The sequence below is a fragment of the Drosophila tropicalis genome, unplaced genomic scaffold (assembly GCF_018151085.1).
Source record: "Drosophila tropicalis isolate 14030-0801.00 unplaced genomic scaffold, ASM1815108v1 contig_717, whole genome shotgun sequence".
Taxonomy (NCBI): Eukaryota; Metazoa; Arthropoda; class Insecta; order Diptera; family Drosophilidae; genus Drosophila; species Drosophila tropicalis.
In genome coordinates this window covers 222,823-248,318 of record NW_027173201.1, presented here as the reverse complement: position 1 = coordinate 248,318, position 25,496 = coordinate 222,823, and the positions used below count along the sequence as shown (strand labels likewise).

Here is a 25,496-nt window from a genome sequence, read left to right as displayed (position 1 = left end):
GATTCGTAAGTAACGATGGGAGTACGTATAAAACAAAACACGGATGAAATATAAAAATAAATATGTATAGGATAAAAAGAAAATACATTTTTATATAAATCTGGATCTGGATATATATATGTGCGCAAAATAATGGCCGGAAAAAATTATATATATTATATAATATAATATGGACGGATATATATGGGCACGATAATGCTGGAACAAAAATATATATGTATTTATTTAGAAATATGGGCGGATATATAAATATGGGCCCGATAGTGCTGGAAAAAATATATGTATGTATTTATGTGGGAATGGGTCGAGAGACGAGAAGCGGTCGATTGTACTGAACCAGTTCAGAGGTGCATAATTTAAAGTTTATCAACGATATCGATGACAAACCATCGATATCAATTGAGAAAAAGAGTTTTATGGCGTCAAGTTGTGTCGACCGGTTGTGTTCCTCGTGGCTGCTCGAATAAGAAGAGTGTAGTTATGTGGTAATTAAGTGATAAATGTATAAAGAAATAATGTTGAATAAAACTGATTGATTGTGAGTAAAAACGGCCTAGGAATTCGGGAGGAAAAAGTGGGATTGCACTAACAGTCCCACAAATTGGTGTCAGAAATGGGATTGCACTAACAGTCCCACAAATTGGTGTCAGAAGTGAGATATGTACATTTACATGGTGCATCGAACTTATGTACGTGCAGTTAAAAGATGTTGTTAAATAAAGAACACTAATAATTAAAACAAATCGTTCGAAGCGAAAAAATTCATTAAAATTGAGTCGCCAAAGACAGAAAGTTCGAAAAAAATGTACAAAGAGCGGTAAAAAAAAAACCACCCCAATTGATGAATGCTTGTATGTTAGAGAGAGACAGCGAAACGTCCAAGTTCAAGTGAGAGTGAAAAGTGTGGAGGTGCGAACAGTACAGAACCCTGAAGTTTGCGTGGCAAAGAGGCTGAAAACGCAAAGAGATTGACGATCGTTGGAATTTTGCACAAATTTACGTGGCAATGAGGCTGATATAGCGTAATTTTGGTAAATGTGTTGGAGTATCGTCGTGGGAACTGAGATGGTAGATTTATGTGGCAAATGGCCTGGAACATAGAATCTATGTGGTGAGCAGCTACCTAGAGTGGGAAATTCTTGAGAATTGGCGGCAAGAGAAGCTACAACAATTGGCGGCAAGAGCGAGAAAGCATTAGACGCACATGTTTGGCGGCGTCAGTGGAAAAATTTGTACAAGAGCGAGGCATCGGCATTGGCGTCACGAGCGAGACAGCGTTACTGAGAGAATTCGTGAAAGATCGGCATATCAGCAGAATTGGCGCGAATAAACGGCGTTGGTGGGTCAACACGAGCGAGCGAGAAGGCAACATAGTGGTGAGCCAGATGTTTATGTTAATTAACAGTATGTTTACAGAAGGAAAAATGTTATAATTTAAATTGAGTTGATGCAATCATTAAATTAAATCAATATAAATTTATGTCAATTATAAATAATAGTTTAAAGATTGGCTTGAATAAAAGTAAAGTAAATTAATGTTGATTCAAAAGTAAAGTAAATAAATTTGGAATTAAAAGAAAAGCGAAATAATTATATTTTGTAATTGCTAAAAGAAGAGAAAATTAAATTACTAACAATAGAGTAAGATATATATATGTGCGCAAAATTCTGGCCGGAAAAATTATATATGTAATTTATAAATATGGACGGATATATAAATATGGGCCCGATAGTGCTGGAAAAAATATATATATGTATTTATTTATAAATATGGGCGGATATATATATGAGCGCAAAAGGCTGGCCGAAAAAAAAATATATATATATAATTTTTAAATATGAACGGATATATAAATATGGGCCCGATAGTGCTGGATAAAATATATATGTATTTATTTATAAATATGGGCGGATATATATATGAGCGCAAAAAGCTGGCCGGAAAAAATATATTTATAATTTTTAAATATGAACGGATATATAAATATGGGCCCGATAGTGCTGGAAAAAATATATATGTCTTTATTTATAAATATGGGCGGATATATATATGTGCGCAAAATACTGGCCGGAAAAAATTATATATATAATTTATAAATATGGACGGATATATAAATATGGGCCCGATAGTGCTGGAAAAAATATATATGTATTATTTTATAAATATGGGCGGATATATAATTAGGCGAAAAAGGAGAATCGGAAATAATGTGATTTGAATTTGGCGCGCTTGAGCCGCCTATCGATATCACGACTCGACTCACGTGTCACCACTACTCCGAAAACAGCTGTCGGCCGCTGTTTATATATTTGGTTTTTGATTTTGTTGTTTAATTATGTTAATTTTTTTTGTGGTTGTGCGGAAAAACCAAGAACAAAAGAACGCTTTTACACACGGCGAGTGTTGTGCGCGTAGGCAAACACAACAAACGATCAATGCATATGGACAAATGCTTTGATCTATGTATGTACGTACATGCATAAGTACACAGGTGAGTATATAGATATGTATGCACACGCGTTGTTCACAACAACAAAAAAAACGTAAGTAATTGTCATTTAATTGGATGTGGGGTTGTGTTAAATCAATGCGCGACACCGAAATGGTAATGTAATCTGCCTTGAACACACATTATAACGTAAAAAATTATGAAAATCTGAGGATAAGAGAAAAAAAAATTTTTTTGTTTCAAGGATGTCAATCTGTATTTTGTTGGAAATTAATTTTTTCCTGCTTTGACGGTCTTTTTACATTACATGGATGAATATTATTTAATGTTGTAATTCTAAAATAAGGTTCATGCTTATGGCTAACTCGTTTATAGTTTTTAATTGGTCCTTCCTGTCTTTCCTCCTCATAATCTTCTCTTGTATTATTTTGTTTGCTTAAAATTTTTTCTTTGTGCTTGATAATAGTGTTTTTTAGTTTTTCCTCATCTTCTATGTTTTTTGCATAATTTGGTGTACATTTTATTGTAGAGTGATAACGGTTATTATAAGCTGTTATTGCTAATTGCATTTTGGATGAAATTGATAAATCATCATCTATTCCTGCTATTATTTCAATGAGAGTAGAATGTAGTCTTTCTATGTCTGCATTTCCTGTATGTGAATTTGGCTTTGTATAATGGATTTCTATTTGTTCTTGGTTTAAGTATTGTTTTATCTGTTCTGATCGAAATTCATTATCCATTATTATTTTATGTGGCTTATTGAATTTGGCAAAGTGTTCAATCATAATTTCCATTTTAGTTTTCCAGTTTCTATCTGTTATATTATAAGCGACTGCGAATTTTGTGAGCTTGTCTATGATTGCAACAAACGAATTGTGTTTTATATGAAATATGTCTAAATGTATAATTTGATTTTTAACATCCGGTGTTTCTGTGAATTGAAACTTAGGTTTGATTGGTTTTAATTTCCTTACATTTTTTACAATTTGAAATTATCAACTGAATATGGTATCTTAGCTTTGGAAAATATATTTTGTTCTTTAACGAATTAAAAGCTTCATTTATTCCGCTATGTAATGAATCTTTGGTGTGGTAAATAGCTATTTGTTTGTGTAACTCTTCCTCGCTTGAAATTTCCTGAGCTCTCTTAGTACATTTAAAAAATTTTATATTATTACAGTGTGAAAAAATGTTCATTAAGATACATTGTATCTTATAATATTCTGAGTCTGGAACTTCTGAAAAAATTCCTACTGTTCCTTTATTTATATTATTTTGCATTTTGATTTCGATTTCAATTTCTGTTTCTGCTGGGCTTACTTCTATTATTTTTCTACCATGCTGAATATTAATATTGTCCGTTGTTGTATAAGTTACTATTATCTGAGTTTTATATTTGTTTACAATATCGTCTTTTATATAGAAATTTGTAAATTCTCCTTCCTCTGCTGAATGCTGTGTATCTGATAGTTCAAAGTTTGACTCATTTGTTTTATCCTTGTTTATTAGTTCAGCTGTTTCCTGTCTACTTAAAAAATCTGCCACTTTATTGTCTTTTCCTTTCAAATATATTATGTCATAATCGAATTCTTGTAATTTTAAAATCCATCTTTGGTGCTGTCATTTCTTTCCCTTTGTATTTTGAGTTTAGATATTTTATCGGAGCATGATCTGTTATAATTTGGAATTTATTACCTATCAAATAGTGTCTTAAATAGTTTACTGCATGTATAATGGATAAAAATTCTTTATCAATTGTACTGTAATTTTTTTCGTGTTTATTTAAAGTTCTTGAAAGGAATGCAACTGGTTGCTCTTGTTGAGACAATACTGCACCTATTGCGAAGTCACTGGCATCTGTTGTAATGGTAAATGGTTTATCAAACTCTGGATATTTTAAGATTGGATGTGAGCTTATAAGTGTTTTAAGGTTTTCAAAGGCATCTATAAACTGTGGGTCATTTGTATTAATTTGTGTGCCTTTTTGTAAATATCTGATCATTGGGTAAGCTATTTTGGAATAGTCCTTAATAAATTTTCTGTAAAATCCTGTCATACCAAGAAATCCTTTCAATTGCTTTTCTGTTTTAGGTAGCTGCATTGCTTTTATTGCTTCTATTTTATGTGGATTGGGTTTAATCCCTTCCTTTGTGAGAATGTGTCCTAAATATTCAGTATATTGTTTCATGAAGGAACATTTGTCTGGTTGAATTTTTAAGTTATGATTTCTAAGTATTTTGAAAATGTTTTCTAAAGCAATCTTATGTTCCTGAAGTGTTGTTGAAAATATCAAAATATCGTCCATGTATACAACACAACTTTTGTTTATATAATCCCTCAGTATTTCATTCATTAAACGTTGAAATGTGGCTGGGGCATTTTTTAACCCAAAAGGCATTCTAACATATTCATATAAACCCATTGGTGAAATGAATGCTGGTTTCTCTATATCTTCTTCTGCCATTAAAATTTGGTGATAGCCTTTTGCTAAATCTAATGTAGTAAAATATTGGGCTTTACCGAGTTTGTCTAATACAGCGTCCATGATAGGTATTGGGTACTTATCTGGAACGGTTACTTGGTTTAAACGCCTATAGTCTACACAAATACGATACTTTTGAATTCCAGAGCTATCTCTTTTTTTTAGGTATGACACATATTGGAGAACTATATTTGCTTTTGCTTTTTCTTATAATTCCATTGTTTTCCATGTAAATTATTTGTTTCTTTATTTCTTCTTCATATTTTGGGGAGACCCGATAGAGTTTTGAATTAATAGGTTGGTCTGTAGTAGTTTTTATGCTATGAACTATAGTGTTAGTATTGGTTAAGTGATCCCCTTCTTTGAAACATAACTTTTCAATCAATTTCACTTACTTCCATTACGCAAACATCTTCTGATTGTTTGGAAAGGAATGGAATTTCGACCCCATTGTTAAGTTTAATAATTTTGTTTTGAAAATCAATATTTGCAAAATTCCTTTGAATGAAGTCCATGCCCAATAGAAAATCATATGATTTTTCCAGGGGCATAGCCACCCATTTTGTTCTTGCATAATTTATATATTTAAACTCCCTTGGCACTTTTGTTTTCACTAAGTAACTGTCACTTTCTATTTTTCCCTTTATCGTATGTATGGTTTTTGAATATTTTTCAATTATTTTGTATTTGGAATTATGTACATTAGTTGTGTTTAAAATGCTTATGGTTGATCCTGTATCTACTAAAATAATATAAGTATCTTCCTCTATTGTTCCTTTTATAAAAATTTTTTTTCATCCAAGGCTAGTTGGTAAAAAACTCTTGATTATCTGTGCTGTTTACTACTTCCTCATTTATATTATCTACACTCATTGCTTCTGCTGGTGGTTGCTGATAATTTTGTGGTTGCTGATAATTTTGATTTTGTCTTACGTTCTGACTCTGTTGTCTATTCGGATTTTGATACTGTCTAATATTTTGACTCTGTTGTCTATTGGGATTTTGAGACTGTTTTACATTTTGACTCTGTTCAGTATTTTGGTTTGTATTTTTATTAGTTGTCTGTTTGTTATATGTACTATGGTCATTGTCATTTTTGGTTAATAATAGTTTTTTATTTAAATTTCCATAATTCAGACCAATATAATTTGCAAGTTCAATTCTTATATCTGTTAATGTTGTTTTATTCATTAAGGCAATGGCCATTGGACCACAAGATAATTCTTTTACTCTTTGAATTAAGAGACCACTTAATATGTCAACTAATCTGCTATTGTTTTCAAAGACCGAAAAATCAGTAATTTCCTCAACAATTGCTCTTACTTTAAAATCAAGATCTCGAACGGTAGTTACCCTTAAGTTATTAATTTTTCTTGTTAGACCCATTTGATCCGTTCTTGGGCGATAATGATGTCGAAGACGAGTTTTGCAATCAGCCCAAGATGTAGGGGGGGTTAATATTAAGCATAATTCTAGCCTGACCTTGAATTTTGGTGTTGAATATAACAGTGAAGACCTGGACGTTATCATACTCCTCCATGATTTGGTTGACTGCCGAAATGAAACCATGTAACGTTCCCTCCTGTCCAGTGAACACCGGCAAGTACCTTGTTTCCTTCTCGATGCTGTTTCTCTCCCTTGTTGTTGGATTAGAATGCATCTCTTGATTGGATATTATTATTGATGTTAGCATTTGAATGCATTGTTGTATTTCGTTAATTTGTGCCATTTTAATGGTGTATGTTTTATTGTTTCGTTAACTTTTTTTTTTTTTTTTTAAGTTTCCACAATAATTCTGTTTGTTTGCACAAAGTGTTTTTACAATATTATATTGTTTCGTTATTTGTCACAAAATGTTTTTATAATATTATATTGTTTCGTTGGCTTAGATTTTCTCCAAAGTTTCCACAATATATATATTTTATTTTGTCACTAAATGTTTTGTTTTCCACAGTATTATATTGTTTCGTTATCTTTGATTGCGTTCAAAGTTTCCACAATATTTTAACTGTGAACTCGAGTACCGACTGCGCCAATTAAGATTGAGTCTGTTCTGGTTGAGTGTTAAATCAAGACTGCTTTATTGAATCAAATCATATTCTGGTTTGGCTTACATCTAAGTGTTTATAATATTTTCTTCTGGTCACTTTCCTTGTGACACTCTATGTTTAGGGAAACTGTCACTTATCTTGTGACACTCTATGTTTAGGGAAACTGTCACTTATCTTGTGACACTCTATGTTTAATGGAATGGTATTGTTTATGTTTACATTAATGTGGAGTGTAGACCTCTTGGGTCGGCTGTTATAGGAAGTGTTGCTAATGGCATAACTCGCGTGAGGAAATTAATTTCGCAACTAATTCGAACGCGCAAGAAATCGCGGTGCATACGTTAAGTGCTATTAAAAAAAATATTTTTTTTTTGCCTTTTGTGTTGTGGTAAATGTGCGAAGGGATTATATGTATATGGATATGTACATAAGCGCGTTCATCAACAGGTGACGATGTATGTATGTACGTAGAAATGAAACGTGCGGAAATTAGTTTGGCATTAAAAATAATTATTCCAACACATAAGAAAACGCGGTGAACACTTTGATTATTATTTTTTTCCTATTTTTTATAACACTTTAATATTTTTTTTTTTGTTTTAAACTTTTACGCGGACTTGGCAAACAGCTGTGGAAATTACATGTACATGTGAATGCATTTGTAAAAAAAAAGTGGATTTGGACAAGTGCGAGGAAAAAACATAAATAAAAATGGATAATCGTGGAATGTAAAACGAGAACGTTGGACAAACACGCTAAGGATTAGGAACTACCATGTAACTTTGGAACAGTTCAGGCATGTACATACAATATGTAAAAGTGTGTAGGTCGCTATGGAGAAGCGGGAAAACCTCACACTTTTATTAGTATGTAAATGAAATGAATAATGAAATTTTTGTACTTATCAGGAATTCCGCCGATGCAAGCTGGAGGAGCGGAAGGATATCCGGCTCGAAGAACCAATGTTTGTGGAGGGGCGGAAGGACCCGACTAAGCCTCTAATGGTTGGCGGGTGCCAATATCTTCAAAGTCTCGTACGTGAGTAGAATGATTAAAACGCGCGAAAAACTTCGTTTTAATTAATGATGATTTATTGAATTCACAAGGTATACCGACACACACACGAAATGGTTCGGTTCGAAAAAGTGACAAATCGCAAAGTAAAATAAACAGGAAAAAGAACGGGTGTTCGGATGAAAAACTCGACTCAGAATAAATGGCGCCCATTGGAAAAACCAAGTCACTCCTCCTGGTGTGACCGTAGATGCCGAGGATCAAAAAACCCTCCTCACTCCTCACTGCCCTTCGCCGCTCACTGCTGTTCACCCGGTGGCGTGAACAGCGTTTTTCCGGTTTCTTGGGACACTCTGCCAATTTGGCCAAATATGTTGCATTCAAAACCCTTTTTAACTTGGTTTTTACTTTCACAAAAAGCGGCTGTACCTTTGCATTGGTTGGGAGTTACGTTCACTTTTCTGGATTTTTTGTTAAATCATAGAAAATATTTTTTATCACTCTTAGATTTCTCTCGCATTATTTCGGCGAATTTCAATTGGTCTTTGATGTCTTTTAACGTCAACGTTGACTTGTTCCTACCAAAGTCTCCAATACTATTAATAACATACTGAATCAATGCAGATTCTTCGATACTTCCTCGTTCATCAGGAAGAAATATTCTTGGAAATTCTCGTTTTTCCCCATTTTTTTCCGATAAGCCCTAATTTCCTGGCATACCGAAAGATGTCGGAGAACCGGAACGAGAACCAGAATGCGATTCAGAACAATAGTTAGTGTCTTGTGGCACCGGTAGTTGAGAAACAATTCCTTCGGGAGTAGGCGACGGTGCTCTAGACTGTGGTTTTACATCTAATTTCTTGTCCCCGGCACTAAATTGTGCTTCGGTTTCGGCAAGTCGACTCAATACCTCAGCATGATGATCCTCCCTTGAGGAGAACTCGCGGAAACAATTTCTTAGGTCCTCCACTATTCCACCGGTGTCTAATCCGAATTCGTCACAAAGGACTTCCAACACGGCTTTACTACGATGGTTTATCCAATGAACACCCATTGCTAGTATATTAGTAAGGACTCAGGGTCGTAATATAAGCGATAAGCAGCCATAGGATATCGGAGTTCGCCCAGTAGGCTACGCGATACTAGGTAAAGATGGCTACGGTAAACCGATAGACTATGACATGGATGTGCAAGTTGACCAATGCGTATATATATTTTATTTAATTTGAATTTAAACCGGCTCGAGGTCAATCTTACAAAAGAAGATTATTTCAACGGTAACACACAAAAAGGTGAGCAGGTTGTCTGTATAGCTATTTCAAGAACTACCAAGTTCTATCATCAGCAGACTTTGTTAAAGAACTCCAGAATTGCAATAGCCATACCATGTCTTCAACGCTAAAACTAGTTGGGAATTACATTGCCAACTAAATGAAGCGAAAAAAGCTGGCGAAGCCTACAATACCGAAGACCACCTTTTGTGCATTACCCTTAGGCGCTATGAAATATTAGTGTAAGAGCTTCGCCCTTAAACTAAATTCAAGACCTGTTTTTTTATACACGGTATATTGTACCATATAGAAAAAGGGTTTTTTTGGAATAAAATTCCAAAGTAACGGCGTGCCTTCCGTTAGTGTTATCTGGTTAGAGATTGCGACCTATTAAAATTTAAATTGAATTTAAACCGGCTCGAGGTCAATCTTACAAAAGAAGATTATTTCAAAGGTAACACAAAAAATTGAGCAGGTTGTCTGTATAGCTATTTCAAGAACTACCAAGTTCTATCATCAGCAGACTTTTCTAAAGAACTCCAGAATTGCAATAGCCATACCATGTCTTCAACGCTAAAACTAGTTAGGAATTACATTGCCAACTAAATGAAGCGAAAAAAAGCTGGCGAAGCCTACAATACCGAAGACCACCTTTTGTGCATTACCCTTAGGCGCTATGAAATATTAGTGTAAGAGCTTCGCCCTTAACAAACTAAATTCAAGACCTGTTTTTTTATACACGGTATATTGTACCATATAGAAAAGGGTTTTTTTGGAATAAAATTCCAAAGTAACGGCGTGCCTTCCGTTAGTGTTATCTGGTTAGAGATTGCGACATATTGAAATTTAACGTTTTAACGTTTAGCGTTGAAGACATGGTATGGCTATTGCAATTCTGGAGTTCTTTAGCAAAGTCTGCTGATGATAGAACTTGGTAGTTCTTGAAATAGCTATACAGACAACCTGCTCACCTTTTTGTGTGTTACCTTTGAAATAATCTTCTTTTGTAAGATTGACCTCGAGCCGGTTTAAATTCAATTTAAATTTCAATAGGTCGCAATCTCTAACCAGATAACACTAACGGAAGGCACGCCGTTACTTTGGAATTTTATTCCAAAAAAACCCTTTTTCTATATGGTACAATATACCGTGTATAAAAAAAACAGGTCTTGAATTTAGTTTGTTAAGGGCGAAGCTCTTACACTAATATTTCATAGCGCCTAAGGGTAATGCACAAAAGGTGGTCTTCGGTATTGTGGGCTTCGCCAGCTTTTTTCGCTTCATTTAGTTGCCAATGTAATTCCCAATTAATTTTAGCGTTGAAGAAATTGGCTATTGCAATTCTGGAGTTCTTTAGCAAAGTCTGCTGATGATAGAACTTGGTAGTTCTTGAAATAGCTATACAGACAACCTGCTCACCTTTTTGTGTGTTACCTTTGAAATAATCTTCTTTTGTAAGATTGACCTCGAGCCAGTTTAAATTCAATTTAAATTTCAATAGGTCGCAATCTCTAACCAGATATTTTATTTAATTTTTAATAAATTCTGCAGGGGAGGGGTCAGAAAATATAAAAATATATATGTTTGTTCAAAGAAAAGTATGTAACGGTGACGTGTAAATGAGAATTATCGCCGCGAGGGAAACTTTCGAGGTGGTTTTCGGTTTAAATATTTTGAACAAAATCTTTGCAATGGTTCGAATATATAAGAAAGACCTTGCCTGTAGATAGAATTAGATCCGGTTTGGGGAAATCCTTGAATATAGAATATGTTTCCCAAAGAAAATAAGCGCTTACTCCGATTAATGTTTAGAATATACTTGGGAAAGTAATGGTCCTTGCTGCCGAATTTCCTGATGTCCTTTGCATTAATCTCCTTGGGTGCTGCGGTATCCTTGAAGCTTAGTTCACCTTAGCGGTGAATGTCCTTGTCCTATGTCCTTGTTGATCCTTCCGTTGTGAATCCTTGTATTGAATGGTAGTCCTATTGATGATCCAAAGCAATTTTTTTTCCTCGATGTTATCTTGCTGAGTTCCAAACACTGACTGCCACTTGCAGTATACATGCTTGCGCTTAATTTTTTAGATTGTAGAACCACTTGCCTACTGTTTGGGTAGTTCAATTTCGAATTTATCTACGACAGAAATAATTCCAAAAACTTGAGATCTAAGAATGCCTGGGATTTGGCTGAAATTCAGTAAACATATTTTCCTTTTAACAAACACACAGTTCAAGTAATATTCCAAAACAATCACAAAAAAAAAAAAATTTTTTTTTTGAAAATAACTATTGAGCGGAAATGTGGAAAGGTACGTAATAGTAAGGACATAGTAAGTAAGTGTATGACGAAATGTCCCTTTTTTTCGGAGTAGCCAGTGGAGTTCAAGCTCGCCTCTTATGAGACAGTCTATGATCTGAAACCGCAGATCGAAAGGCGCCTACACATATCTGAGGGTGATTGTGTCCTGATATCGTCAAAGGGAACAATTTCGGATGCCGAGTTGGTGATTGAAATGGCACCCCTTAAGAATTGTGATCCCGGCTCGAATCAGAAAAAACCAAGGATCTCCTGCTATGTCGGAACTTGCCTTATAGGTAAATTGACTGTAACTACAGATGATGCTGATGTGAATTCGTCAGAAATTGATCTCGATTTTGGTTCAAGTAACGAGTTTTTGGAAAGTGGAGATCCGGCTTCAGATAGGTATGTGTAAGATAAATTCGATATAAATGAATATTACAAATTTTGCAAACTTAGCGAAAAAGTGGCAATAAATCAAGGCGCATCAGACTCGTTGCGCGAAGCTTGCGGTTTGGTCAGATGCGAGATAAAGCCCAGAGCTCCATCGTCTGAAGTGGAAAATGAAATCACAATGTGTCAGGAAAATGTAAAACCACCATAAAAAAACATTTTGCCAGAAAACAGGCAATATGTAATTGTTGTAACAGCCGCCTGTACGGATCGAAATTATTGCCACTTGCTCCGAAAATTTTTTCCGCGGTTTGCGGACTATGGGAAGGTGCGATGTCTGACGTTCAACAAAAAAACTCCAGTTCTGGTATTCGCTGGAAGGCTCTACATTGCAGCTGCCGATGACAACACGATGGAATGAGTATTACAAACCCTTTGCTCTTTGGAGAGTTTTGAGGCAGTTGGACTAATTGATTTTTTGGCGCCTATCACAGGCTATAGCGGTGATTCCACAAGTCCACTATTGTTTCGAATAAATATTCGACCTTCTAGAAAAACAAAATATTAGCTTGGATACCGACAAGTGGGCTGTGGTAAGCAAGGTTAAATTAGATCCATGTGTGAAAAAAATATAACCAAAATTTGTCGAAATGATGAAGTTACTATTTGGATGGACGCTGCAAGTGTCGAGTTTATAAGGAGCAGATGTCATCGTTTGAAGTTCCATTTCTTTCAAATAATATTTCAGTTTTGTCCATAAACTGGGCAAGCAATCAAATAATATATTTTAATTAAATATAGAATTACTATATAATTCTATTACTGTTTTGACCATAGTTGCTGCAAGTAAAGAGAAATAATATATTTTGATATAAAATTATAAATATTTTTTTAACTGTATACAAATTCTGAAATAAAGGTGGGATAACCCTGTTCGAAAATATAGTGTATTTCTAATTTCTATGTTACTTTTGGCGTGGCATTGTTCTGCCGATGAGCTAAATCAGGTTTGATTGGAATTTATCTTCAATTACTATCATCCAAATCGAAACAATTTTAGTTTTTTTTTTTTTTTTGGCAGCAACAAAATTTGTATTTTTATTATTCCTACAGCTTATTAAAGGCAGCCCATTCAAAAAAAAAAAACCAAAGAAACATGTTGCTATGCGGCCGCTGCCGCCCTCAATGTTGCTATTGTTGTTGTTGCTGCTGTTGCTTGCCCGCTTACCTGCCTGGTCTGCCCAAGGGCAGAGAAATAGAAAATCTAAATTAAACATGACTGAATATTCGGTCTATTGAAAATAGGTTCAAAAATGATGTCGAATTTAGTGAGGAGAGTATTCCGAGCACTTCATCCGATTGAGCAATGATAGAGGCTTGCGGTATGGGAGGCAGTGAGGTTTAGGCCAGACCTCAACAAGTCGAATCCGAATCTATATATATATATAACTCCGGAAAACACGCCGTTTGTGGAGGTGGTCACTTCTTCAGATTGTGCGAAGGATTGTTGCCATCTTCTTGAAGATTTCTTCGGCATTTTCCATGATTCTAGAAGCGTTGCATGCCTCTCATTCAATGAAGAGGCTCCCGTAACGGAGTTCAATGGATGACTGTTCGTGGCAGCCGCTGATGAAGATACAATGGAATGGGTGGCAAGAAATATTTGTTCTATGGGACAGTATGAGGCCATAAGTTTTATTAGTTTCTTACGGTTAACCGCTGCTAGAGTTACATGGCCAAAAGTGGAGTGCAGCCTGAAACATAATTTTAAGCTCCTAGAAAGCCAGAACTGATATGGGCAGTCGTTAGTCGAAAAAATTTGCTCGTCCCCTGAAAATATTACAGACATTTGCGTTAATGAACAGGTAGAGAGATGGATGGACGCGGAGAGTGCTTCTTCAGTATCGAATTTGAATTTTGCGATTACTTGAGAAGTTGATGTATATAATTTTGCGATTAGTTGAGAAGTTGATGTATATATTTTTATGTTGCGGAATATATTTTGTTTTATTAACGATGAGTTTTGATTCATTGCGTTTATGATTTGGTAGACACATTTATCTACCCATTCTTATCGATAGCGGTCAGACGATGAATAAAATAGTATTTTAAGTTAACGTAGTAAAATATGAATATATGTGAGACTATTGTTTGAGTTTTTTAAACATATTTTAAAATGTCAAAAATAAACATAAACCAAGGACAATTCCTGTAGATTCAGTAAAGAAATGCCGAAATGGCAAACCTTTTTGCCAAATAATAATGGAAATCGCATACACAAAAACATACATTCTATACATAGAACTAGAATATTTGAATTGAATATCATGATAGCAGCGGCTAAATTGCTCTAACAGTCGTTTGCCGATTTTTAGTGTATTAATGATGTAGTGGTCCGATACGGATTCATTTTATCCAGGTTATAAGTTGCCTACATACCAAGTTTCCTCCTAGTGGCTTTAAAATTGACCCAGTAAAATGCTATATCGACTCAGATTCTCATCAATATATACATACATATGTATATACTTCAAAAGGTCGTCAATCGTGTTTATTTATTTAAAATCTAGAAGCAGTTATATATAGTAGGCGAATAGAATCATTCTACTTCGTGAACTCACAGAGTCAACATCAAAAGAAAAAAACAAGTTTATTTTTGAATAATCTAACAAGTAAAAAGTGAAAACTGAATAGTAAAAAAAGTGAAAAAATGTTGACTGTTAAGTTAATCATGGAATCCGGGAAGGTTGGTAATCGTAAGGATATTACTTTTCATAATCATGACCAAGCGTTCCTTTTCAGCAATTGGCCATGCAGCTGCCGATCTCAGCTACCATAAATCAGCTGAAGACCGAGATCGAAAGTCTGCTCGAAATCCAGCCTGGAACATTGGACCACTATATCATATAGCTCTAGAAGAACTAGAAGAAACATTTTCATAAAAATCGAGTATGCTTTGAAATTTACATTTGTGATAATATTGGATATAAAACCTTCTCTTAACACATTGTTAGCATGTGTGTGGCACATAGTTGTTAACCGTTGGTTATGTGTTGACAAGCAACAACAAGTTAACGGCTCTGCCAACGACAACGACAACGGCAATTGCGACGCAAATGCACCGTCGACCGGCCTCTGTCGGGACGTTTCGGTCTTTTGCTCTTGGCCAGGTTGGTTGCAACGGATGCGCCCCCTGTTAACGTCTTCTTCGGGTTGTTTATTTAAATTCTAAGCTCAATTCTGGTGGGGGTATTGGTGGGAGAGTGCGAACCACTCGCATCGTGCCGCATCGTCAATGCCGATTACTTTTTTTTTAATTTTATTTTGTCTGTTTGCGTCGTCGCTGCTGTTTCTGCTGCTGTCGTTGCTCTGCTGGCGGAGAATAAAACTCGATCCGCGGGAATCTTCTATTCACAGTTTACCGGTTGCCTTCTGACCGAAAGATCGAACAAGCCAATCGAGCGCAGTGCCACTCAATCAAGTGAAACATATCAAACCAAAAGCACTCTTAGCTAGTGCAAACATCTAAAAGGATAATATATCACCACTCATCTCTCTGTTGTGTCATTAATGTTTGTGCAAAACCAAAAAAAAAAAAAAATTATAATCATGTTGAAATTTGTGTGTCTTTTCGCGTTGATTGCCTCCACGGCGGCAGCTGCCTCCGAGGCAGACAGTCTATTGACGAGTGCCCTCAAAATGGTCAAGGATTGCGGCGACCGATCGATGGTGTTGTGCATGAATGTAAATGCCCCTCTTTCTCTGTGCCATTCGTGATGTCACATGATAATATTTAAACAGGAACGTGCCCTGCACTACTTTGATACGGAAAACGGAGATGTGAGGCTGACAGAGGGCATTGCCTTGGTGAAAACCATTGATATTCCTGTAGGCCGATCTCTCAATGATGTCAAGCCCGAAGAGGTGGAAGCCCGTGAATCTGAGGTCGATTCTTTGCTGGTGGAGCGTGTTGCCCCTTCTTTGGCACACACACATTGCAATTCAAGGTCCCAAAGGACTCCATCCACGAAATGCAACCTGCTTTGGAGGAGTGTAAGTTGAACGGGGTGGTAGGAGCAAATATTTATACATGCATACAGATAGAAACATAGAGTAGCACTTAGCACTTTGTGGTCCCACATAAATTATAGCCAGCTGCCGATCTGGTTTGCTAGCATATTGCCAATTTGGGTTAGTAATGTATTTACCAGTTCAAGATGCCGCACTTAAATCCTGTTTTCACTGTTAAATTCTCGCGTCACATACATTGAGGTCAGGCAGAGTTGGTTTTCAATCTAGGCATCTCTTAGCGGTGCATTGACAGTGTCCATGTCCAAGTGGCAAACTTGTTGCGGCTGTTGTTAGCTGCTGTTGTTAATTGCCTTTTAGTTAGCCAGTTAGCTAGTTAGCTAGGCTTACTTTCTTTTTGTTGTCTTTAGCCACAGTATCCGATTTCTAAACGCTGACCATAGAAAGCTGTTCACTTATTAATAATTTGTGCTCCAATTGCTAATGAGCGGACAGTGGACAGCAAACTCTCCGACGATAGATCAAGCTGTAATCAAGCGAAAGTCATACATGCATCCATTCCCCCTTAAGCCACCCTGTTGGAATCAAAGAAAGAGAACTACGAGGTTGTAGAGCATCCGCACTATGAACACGAGCATAGCTACGATCGATCACTGCAAGCCGGTGAGGCTCAGAATCTGGCCTATGCGGTCTATCTTATGCAACCTTTCTAATTGGCCGTTTCCACGGTGTACACCTGTTGCTATCAGTAAATGCTGTATATCCTGTCTGTTACAATATTCCTTAAACGCATTGGACGTGAATGCTGCTCCCCAGTCTCACCGGGTTACCAAAAATTATGGCCTGCTTCTCAAGACAACTAAGTACTTCCACGACTCCTCAACACTCAACAACACGGGCTACCTTTTCTTTTAATTTTGTAATATAATACGATTTTTCTACGATATCCTGAGTCTTTCTAGCTCCAAAATGTCCTTGTTTGTGTGCAATCTGTATTATTTCCTCTTCCATCTGCGAGGGAACGACAATAAGTTCTCGATTGGGGTCCTTTAACAATATTTCGTTTTCAATGTAAAAATCTTCATATCCTTTCTCCTGAACTAAGCTCCTAATCAATTTAGTCCAATCATCTAACAACTGTGCTTCCCTTAATTTATGGGTTATAGTGTCAGTTAGCAGAAAACAAGATAAACGGCTCAAGGCATCCACATGCCGCATCTTTGAACCTGAACGATGTTCAATCTGATAATCGAAATCTTGTAGGTACATTGCCCAACGTGCTACACGCAATGGAACCTCTTTCTTTTTCATTGTCATCGTGAACGCATTACAATCTGTGACAATCTGAAATCTTAATCCTAACACATATATACGCCACTTTATTAATGCTCCAATAACTGCTAAGACCTCAAGTTCATATGAATCATACTTCTCTTCGCAAGGTTTAGTTTTTCGACTCATATATTGTACCGGATGAAATAAACCAGCTCCGAAACCGTGTTTCGAGGCATCAGTGTGAATCTCAGTCTCTAGCTTAGGATTGAATACCTTTAAAATAGGACCTCTGATCAATGCTAACTTCAATTGCTCAAACGCTACCAATTGCAATGCTTTAAACTCAAACTTGTTGTCCTTTCGAAAATGTCAGTCAAGGGCTTAGCTGTTACTGCGTATTCTTCGATAAATTTACGGAAATACGATGTTAACCATAAAAATCGTTGAACTGACTTCTTATCATGTGGGATCGTGAATCTTGAAACGGCATCAGTCTTCTCCTTACATGGCTTAATACTTCCATTTTCAACTATATAGCCCAAAAAAATTTACTTTACTCTGCAGTATCTGACATTTCTCCCAATTTATTCTCAACCCATTTTCCGCTGATATCTTCAACACTCTTTTAAGTTTAATTAGACTTTACTCTGCAGTATCTGACATTTCTCCCAATTTATTCTCAACCCATTTTCCGCTGCTATCTTCAACACTCTTTTAAGTTTAATTAGACCATCATTCACGCTGACACTTGGTATAATTATGTCATCCATATACACCACTGCATCTCCATTCTTCACTGATTCTCTCATTACTGCCATTATAAATCTGGTAAAAACTGCTGGAGAGTTGGAAATTCCGAATGGTACGTATAGGAATTCATACGGACCACTTTCTCATTTATCTTTCTGTAATCGCAGCACAGACGCTTTTTCCCATTCTTCTTTGTTACAAGTACAACAGGCGAAGCATATTCGGAAAAACTTGGCCTTATTATCTTCTCCTCCAACCATTCTTGTACTGTACTATCAACCATTTTTGATCAGACTCTGCTAGACGCCTTGGATGCTGATAAACTGGCAACTCATCCGTTAGTACAATCTTTATTTCTATAGGAGTGTTTGCATTTCTAATATGTTTGTAACATTTAAACAACTTCTTGACTTCACTAGCGATTTCTGCACTGATATGTGACAAGTCACTCTTGATTTCCACTTTATTCTGTTCTGCACTGTGCAACACATACTTTCAAATTTCTTAAACAACTCAGGACAAGATTCCGCTCTCTGCTCGCTCATTTCCTCTCGAGTCACCACCCTTCTCGAGCTGCTCTCAACTTCAGCCGCCGACTTTTTGCGTAAACGCTTCTCGAGCTGCTCTCAACTTCAGCCGCCGACTTTTTGCGTAAACGGCGCCAAAATTCTGGGATACGCTCTTCTTGCGTCGTCCGACCGCTCACTGTCTCACCGTCCACTCGTCACCTCTCGTACAGTCACACAAACTTCAACTACTTTTTGAACATGTAGTGGTTGCTTCTTGTGAAATTCGTTCGCCAACAACCTTGATTTTGTATATATATATTACACGTTAAGGCATGCAATTTTAACAATTTACTGTTCACTTGCGAACTTCACACACACGATTTTCACCAATTGTCTTGGGCCAGAAAGCGCGGTTGAGCAGTTGTAGAATTGGAATATTCTGGTTATTTGGGTGTGCGATGTGATCGAGGCGAGAGTATAATTTGCGAGTGCTGGATCGACGCTTCTGCTTTATTTTTCAATGAGTGAGTCGACCAGATAGGTACGGACGGTGCGTGTCGTTCTGACTCGCTCACTAGGTACTACACGATTACCATGATTATGCCCGCCTGACACTTCATTTCCTACATAACTATTCCGAAACTGGAAACGATGACCGCCGTACTAGGATGCCGCTTGGCTAAAATGATGAGCCAGGGTCTATAAATCAATATAGATCAACGTTACTTTTGGACTGATTCACATACGCTTCTTACCTGCTCACCTTTTTGTGTGTTACCTTTGAAATAATCTTCTTTTGTAAAATTGAACTCGAGCCGGTTTAAATTCAATTTAAATTTCAATAGGTCGCAATCTCTAACCAGATAACACTAACGGAAGGCACGCCGTTACTTTGGAATTTTATTCCAAAAAAACCCTTTTTCTATATGGTACAATATACCGTGTATAAAAAAACAGGTCTTGAATTTAGTTTGTTAAGGGTGAAGCTCTTACACTAATATTTCATAGCGCCTAAGGGTAATGCACAAAAGGTGGTCTTCGGTATTGTGGGCTTCGCCAGCTTTTTCGCTTCATTTAGTTGCCAATGTAATTCCCAATTAATTTTAGCGTTGAAGAAATTGGCTATTGCAATTCTGGAGTTCTTTAGCAAAGTCTGCTGATGATAGAACTTGGTAGTTCTTGAAATAGCTATACAGACAACCTGCTCACCTTTTTGTGTGTTACCTTTGAAATAATCTTCTTTTGTAAGATTGACCTCGAGCCAGTTTAAATTCAATTTAAATTTCAATAGGTCGCAATCTCTAACCAGATATTTTATTTAATTTTTAATAAATTCTGCAGGGGAGGGGTCAGAAAATATAAAAATATATATGTTTGTTCAAAGAAAAGTATGTAACGGTGACGCGTAAATGAGAATTATCGCCGCGAGGGAAACTTTCGAGGTGGTTTTCGGTTTAAATATTTTGAACAAAATCTTTGCAATGGTTCGAATATATAAGAAAGACCTTGCCTGTAGATAGAATTAGATCCGGTTTGGGGAAATCCTTGAATATAGTTATTGGAGAAGTGATTAAATCTCCCAAAGAAAATAAGCGCTTACTCCGATTAATGTTTACAATATACTTGGGAAAGTAATGGTCCTTGCTGCCGAATTTCCTGATGTCCTTTGCATTAATCTCCTTGGGTGCTGCGGTATCCTTGAAGCTTAGTTCACCTTAGCGGTGAATGTCCTTGTCCTATGTCCTTGTTGATCCTTCCGTTGTGAATCCTTGTATTGAATGGTAGTCCTATTGATGATCCAAAGCAATTTTTTTTCCTCGATGTTATCTTGCTGAGTTCCATACACTGACTGCCTCTTGCAGTATACATGCTTGCGCTTAATTTTTTAGATTGTAGAACCACTTGCCTACTGTTTGGGTAGTTCAATTTCGAATTTATCTACGACAGAAATAATTCCAAAAACTTGAGATCTAAGAATGCCTGGGATTTGGCTGAAATTCAGTAAACAGTATTTTCCATTTACCAAACACACAGTTCAAGTAATATTCCAAAACAATAAAAAAAAAAAAAAATTTTTTTTGAAAATAACTATTGAGCGGAAATGTGGAAAGGAACGTAATAGTAAGGACATAGTAAGTGTATGACCAAGTGTCCCTTTTTTTCGGAGTAGCCAGTGGAGTTCAAGCTCGCCTCTTACGAGACAGTCTATGATCTGAAACCGCATATCGAAAGGCGCCTACACATATCTGAGGGTGATTGTGTCCTGATATCGTCAAAGGGAACATCAGACTCGTTGCGCGAAGCTTGCGGTTTGGTCAGATACGAGATAAAGCCCAGAGCTCCATCGTCTGAGGTGGAAAATGAAATCACAATGTGTCAGGAAAATGTAAAACCACCATAAAAAAACATTTTGCCAGAAAACAGGCAATATGTAATTGTTGTAACAGCCGCCTGTACGGATCGAAATTATTGCCACTTGCTCCGAAAATTTTTTCCGCGGTTTGCGGACTATGGGAAGGTGCGATGTCTGACGTTCAACAAAAAAACTCCAGTTCTGGTATTCGCTGGAAGGCTCTACATTGCAGCTGCCGATGACAACACGATGGAATGGGTATTACAAACCCTTTGCTCTTTGGAGAGTTTTGAGGCAGTTGGACTAATTGATTTTTTGGCGCCTATCACAGGCTATAGCGGTGATTCCACAAGTCCACTATTGTTTCGAATAAATATTCGACCTTCTAGAAAAACAAAATATTAGCTTGGATACCGACAAGTGGGCTGTGGTAAGCAAGGATGAATTAGATCCATGTGAGAAAAAATATAACCAAAATTTGTCGAAATGATGAAGTTACTATTTGGATTGACGCTGCAAGTGTCGAGTTTATAAGGAGCAGATGTCATCGTTTGAAGTTCCATTTCTTTCAAATAACATTTCAGTTTTGTCCATAAACTGGGCAAGCAATCAAATAATATATTTTAATTAAATATAGAATTACTATATAATTCTATTACTGTTTTGACCATAGTTGCTGCAAGTAAAGAGAAATAATATATTTTGATATAAAATTATAAATATTTTTTTAACTGTATACAAATTCTGAAATAAAAGTGGGATAACCCTGTTCGAAAATATAGTGTATTTCTAATTTCTATGTTACTTTTGGCGTGGCATTGTTCTGCCGATGAGCTAAATCAGGTTTGATTGGAATTTATCTTCAATTACTATCATCCGTCACGTTCGCTTATCACAGCTCACACTATGCCTTCCAATTTTCTCTGTCACATTGTAAATTGTAAAAAAAAAAAAAAAACGTACAAAAACCATCTATAAAATCGAAACAATTTTAGTTTTTTTTTTATTTTTGGCAGCAACAAAATTTGTATTTTTATTATTCCTACAGCTTATTAAAGGCAGCCCATTCAAAAAAAAAACCAAAGAAACATGTTGCTCTGCGGCCGCTTCCGCCCTCAATGTTGCTATTGTTGTTGTTGCTGCTGTTGCTTGCCCGCTTACCTGCCTGGTCTGCCCAAGGGCACGAAAAACCCGCCTACGTTAAGCGGTAAGTGCAAGAAATAGAAAATTGTAAGATCCCAATTATTTACAAGTCTGTTAAATGCTCATGTACATACCGAAACCGGTGTTGTAGTATCGATTGTTAGTAATAAGTATCGATTGTTAGTAATAAGTATCGATTGTTAGTATTTTAAGTATCGATGGTATATATGGGTACGCGACCTAAGGCCACACTAGAGCGTGGCGTCTTTCTTTCTTCTTCCGGCAACCACCAAACGAGACAGACATACAGCTGCTCATCAGGAAAAGAAATCTTTTGCCATCGATACTTATACATTTATCTTTCAGAAAATAAATACGCTATTAAAACTCAGAAGTGGGATGACCACCCGAAAGGAGACATTTAGGGACGCGGCACGCCACGCGTTCCACAAAATGGACGGCCGCCTCCACGCCCACCGCTACAGGTGCACCCACTGCCGTGACGACTGCTGCAGTACCGACGGCCACTGGAGCCGCCGCTGCTGCGCCTGCTGCTACACTACAGAGAGCCGCCGCGCCAACTATGGACAGACGCGCCTCGGCCAGGCACGCCGCTGCTGGGCTAACTGCCGACACATCCGCCCCTGCCGGGCCAATCGCTGACATGCCCGCCCCCGCCGCTGCCGCAACTGCCCCTGCTGGGCCAACTGCCGCCACACTCGCTCCTGCTGGACCCGTTGCTGCCGCGTCCGCCCCTGCTGGGCCAACGGCTGCCATACTCGCCCATGTTGGGCCAACGGCTGACACATCCGCCCCTGCCGGGCCAACCGCTGACATGCCCGGCCCCGCCGGGCCAACTGCGGCCATACGAGCCCCTGCTGGACTAACTGATGCCCCTGCTGGACTAACTGATGCCCCTGCTGGGCCAACTGCTGACACATCCGCCCTTGCCGGGCCAACCGCTGACATGATCGCCCCCGCCGGGCCAACTGCGGCCATACGAGCCCCCTGCTGGACTAACTGATGCCCCTGCTGGGCCAACTGCTGACACATCCGCCCCTGCCGGGCCAACCGCTGACATGCCCGCCCCTGCCGGGCCAACTGCGGCCATACGAGCCCCTGCTGGACTAACTGATGCCCCTGCTGGGTCAACCGCTGCCACACCCGCTCCTGCTGGGCCAACTGCCGTCATACTCGCCCCTGCTGGACCGCCTGCTGCCGCCACTGCACCCGCTGCCGCCATTGTGCCCGCCGACGCCACTGTGCCCGCCGACGCCACTCTGCCCGCTGCCGCCACTGTGCCCGCCGCCGCCATTGTGCCAGCCGCCGCCATTGTGCCCGCTGCCGCCATTGCACCCGCCGCAGCCAATGCACCCGCTGCCGCCATTACATCCGCTACCACCTTAATTGCTGCTGCTGCCGCCGCCGCTGCTGCCGCACGCGCACCGGCCGCACCCGCCGCCGCTGCCGCATCCACTGCTGTACCCGCAACCGCCTTAATTGCTGCCGCCGCCGCCACTGCTGTACCCGCCTCCGCTGCCGCCACATCCATTACGGTACCTGCCGCCGCTGCCACTTCCACTATACCTGCGGATGCTGTGCCCGTCGATTATATGTCTGCCATGTGGGCTGCAGCCTCGCTCGCCGCCCCTGTCACTGGTCCCGACGCGGAACCATGGGAGGAGATGCCCGCTTTAGTGCCCTCCGTATCGACTGCCGCGGCCGCCATCACACCGGCCACTTCCGCCTCCCCCAGCCTGAATGAGCAACTGGGGACGCTGCAGAAACAACATGAGTTGCTACAGCTACAGCATCAAATCCTCAAACTGCAGCAGGGGATTGACGAATTCCAAGCACCGAGACAGCAAATCAGCGACGTAAGTGTCATTGAGAGCATGGTGGCTCGTTTTTTAGCGGATACCGCATACGATGTGAAGAAATGGCTGAACGATCTGGAAGACGCATTTGAAATTCTGCAGTTGAATGACCGCCGACGGTCGTATGCTGGAAGGTACGGCGTCAGGACGGGAAATCGACTAGACCATTTACAACTGGTGAGTGTTGCTTTTGTTTGTGATAGGAGATTTATAGATATGTTTGCTCTCCTTGATTCGGGCAGTCCAAAGAGTTTTATCCGTCAATCTGAAGTCCCCTCCAACTGCCGTCTTAGCCCCCGTACATTGAACTGCCGTGGTTTAGGAAATAGCCAACTTCTGTCCTTAGGCCAAGTCCAGTGTAGGGTTCGCCTCCGCAACACACATACAATACATACGTTTGAAGTCCTGACGAACCAAGCAAGATCATTTTCCGATTCCTCTGTTAGATGATTGCATTGAACATCTGGGTGGCAAATCATTCTTCACTATCTTGGACTTGAAGAACGGTTTCCACCATGTGAAAATGCACCCAGACTCAATTAAATATACTGCCTTTGTAACCCCTGATGGCCAGTTTGAATATGTACGCATGCCCTTCGGACTTTGTAATGGCCCTTCCGTGTTCGCTAGGTTCGTTTATTTTGTCCTTAAGGAATTTATAAACCGAGGTCAACTGGTGATATATATGGACGACATTCTAGTCGCGTCGCATGACTTTGAAACCCACCTCGAGATTCTGAAGGAAATATTGTATGTGTTAAGAGAGTAATTGGGCTACCTAGCCAATTCCGCCGGTATCACGCCTAAACCAGCTCATATTCAGGCGATACGGGATTTGCCCATTCCAAGGGATAGCAAGGAATTAGAGCGTTGCCTAGGCCTATTCTCATACTTCCGCCGATTTGTATCAGGTTTCGCTAAGATTGCGTGTCCGCTGTCCCGATTGTTAAGAAAAGATACCTCTTATGTCTTCTCCGATGAATGCCTTGAAGCTTTCCGAACACTGAAGTTGAAATTAATCGAATCCCCCGTGTTATCTATTTACAACCCGAAGTCTGAAACAGAGTTACACTGCGATGCTAGTTCAATTGGTTTCGGAGCAGTGCTCCTCCAGAAACAAACAGACGGTAAATTACACCCAGTGTCCTACTTCTCTAAGATGGCCTCCGCCGCTGAATCGAAACTACACAGTTATGAGCTAGAGACGTTAGCTATAGTGTATTCCTTGAAACGTTTTGAGACATACCTTAAGTTCATCCCGTTCAAAATCGTGACCGATTGTAATTCCCTTGCGCTGACACTGAGAAATGGTGGACATTCCGCCAAGATTGCTCGCTGGGCCCTGCTGTTGGAAAACTATAACTACACGATTGTACACCGCTCGGGGGTTGGTATGCCCCATGCTGATGCTCTAAGCAGAATAGAAACTGCCGCATACGTTGACGATATAAACCTCGACTTCCAACTGCAGTTAACCCAGAACCGGGACCCTGAGATTGTCAAACTCCGAGATGAGTTAGAGAAATATGAGATAGCGGATTTCGAACTGCGAGATGGAGTAGTGTACCGCCTGTCCTCGACGAGTGTACCCCAACTT

The 25,496-nt window shown here is 38.8% G+C and overlaps 2 protein-coding genes and 1 long non-coding RNA gene across 3 annotated transcripts; all 3 read left to right on the top strand.

Annotated features, from left to right (window-relative positions):
• Positions 1–11,495: 11,495 nt before the first annotated feature.
• LOC137579618 (uncharacterized) lies at positions 11,496–12,847 on the top strand. Its single transcript, XR_011032868.1, has 3 exons — positions 11,496–11,580; positions 11,644–11,975; positions 12,030–12,847. It is a non-coding gene; the product is annotated as an uncharacterized lncRNA (long non-coding RNA).
• Positions 12,848–15,572: 2,725 nt separating this feature from the next.
• LOC137579593 (uncharacterized) lies at positions 15,573–16,705 on the top strand. The gene is made up of 3 exons (XM_068293372.1): positions 15,573–15,707; positions 15,765–15,930; positions 16,563–16,705. The coding sequence occupies exons 1-3, from the start codon at positions 15,573–15,575 to the stop codon at positions 16,703–16,705; spliced, it is 444 nt and encodes a 147-aa protein (XP_068149473.1).
• Positions 16,706–23,101: 6,396 nt separating this feature from the next.
• Positions 23,102–23,957, top strand: LOC137579592 (antifreeze protein Maxi-like). Its single transcript, XM_068293371.1, has 2 exons — positions 23,102–23,899; positions 23,937–23,957. The coding sequence occupies exons 1-2, from the start codon at positions 23,102–23,104 to the stop codon at positions 23,955–23,957; spliced, it is 819 nt and encodes a 272-aa protein (XP_068149472.1).
• The last annotated feature ends 1,539 nt before the right edge of the window (positions 23,958–25,496 follow it).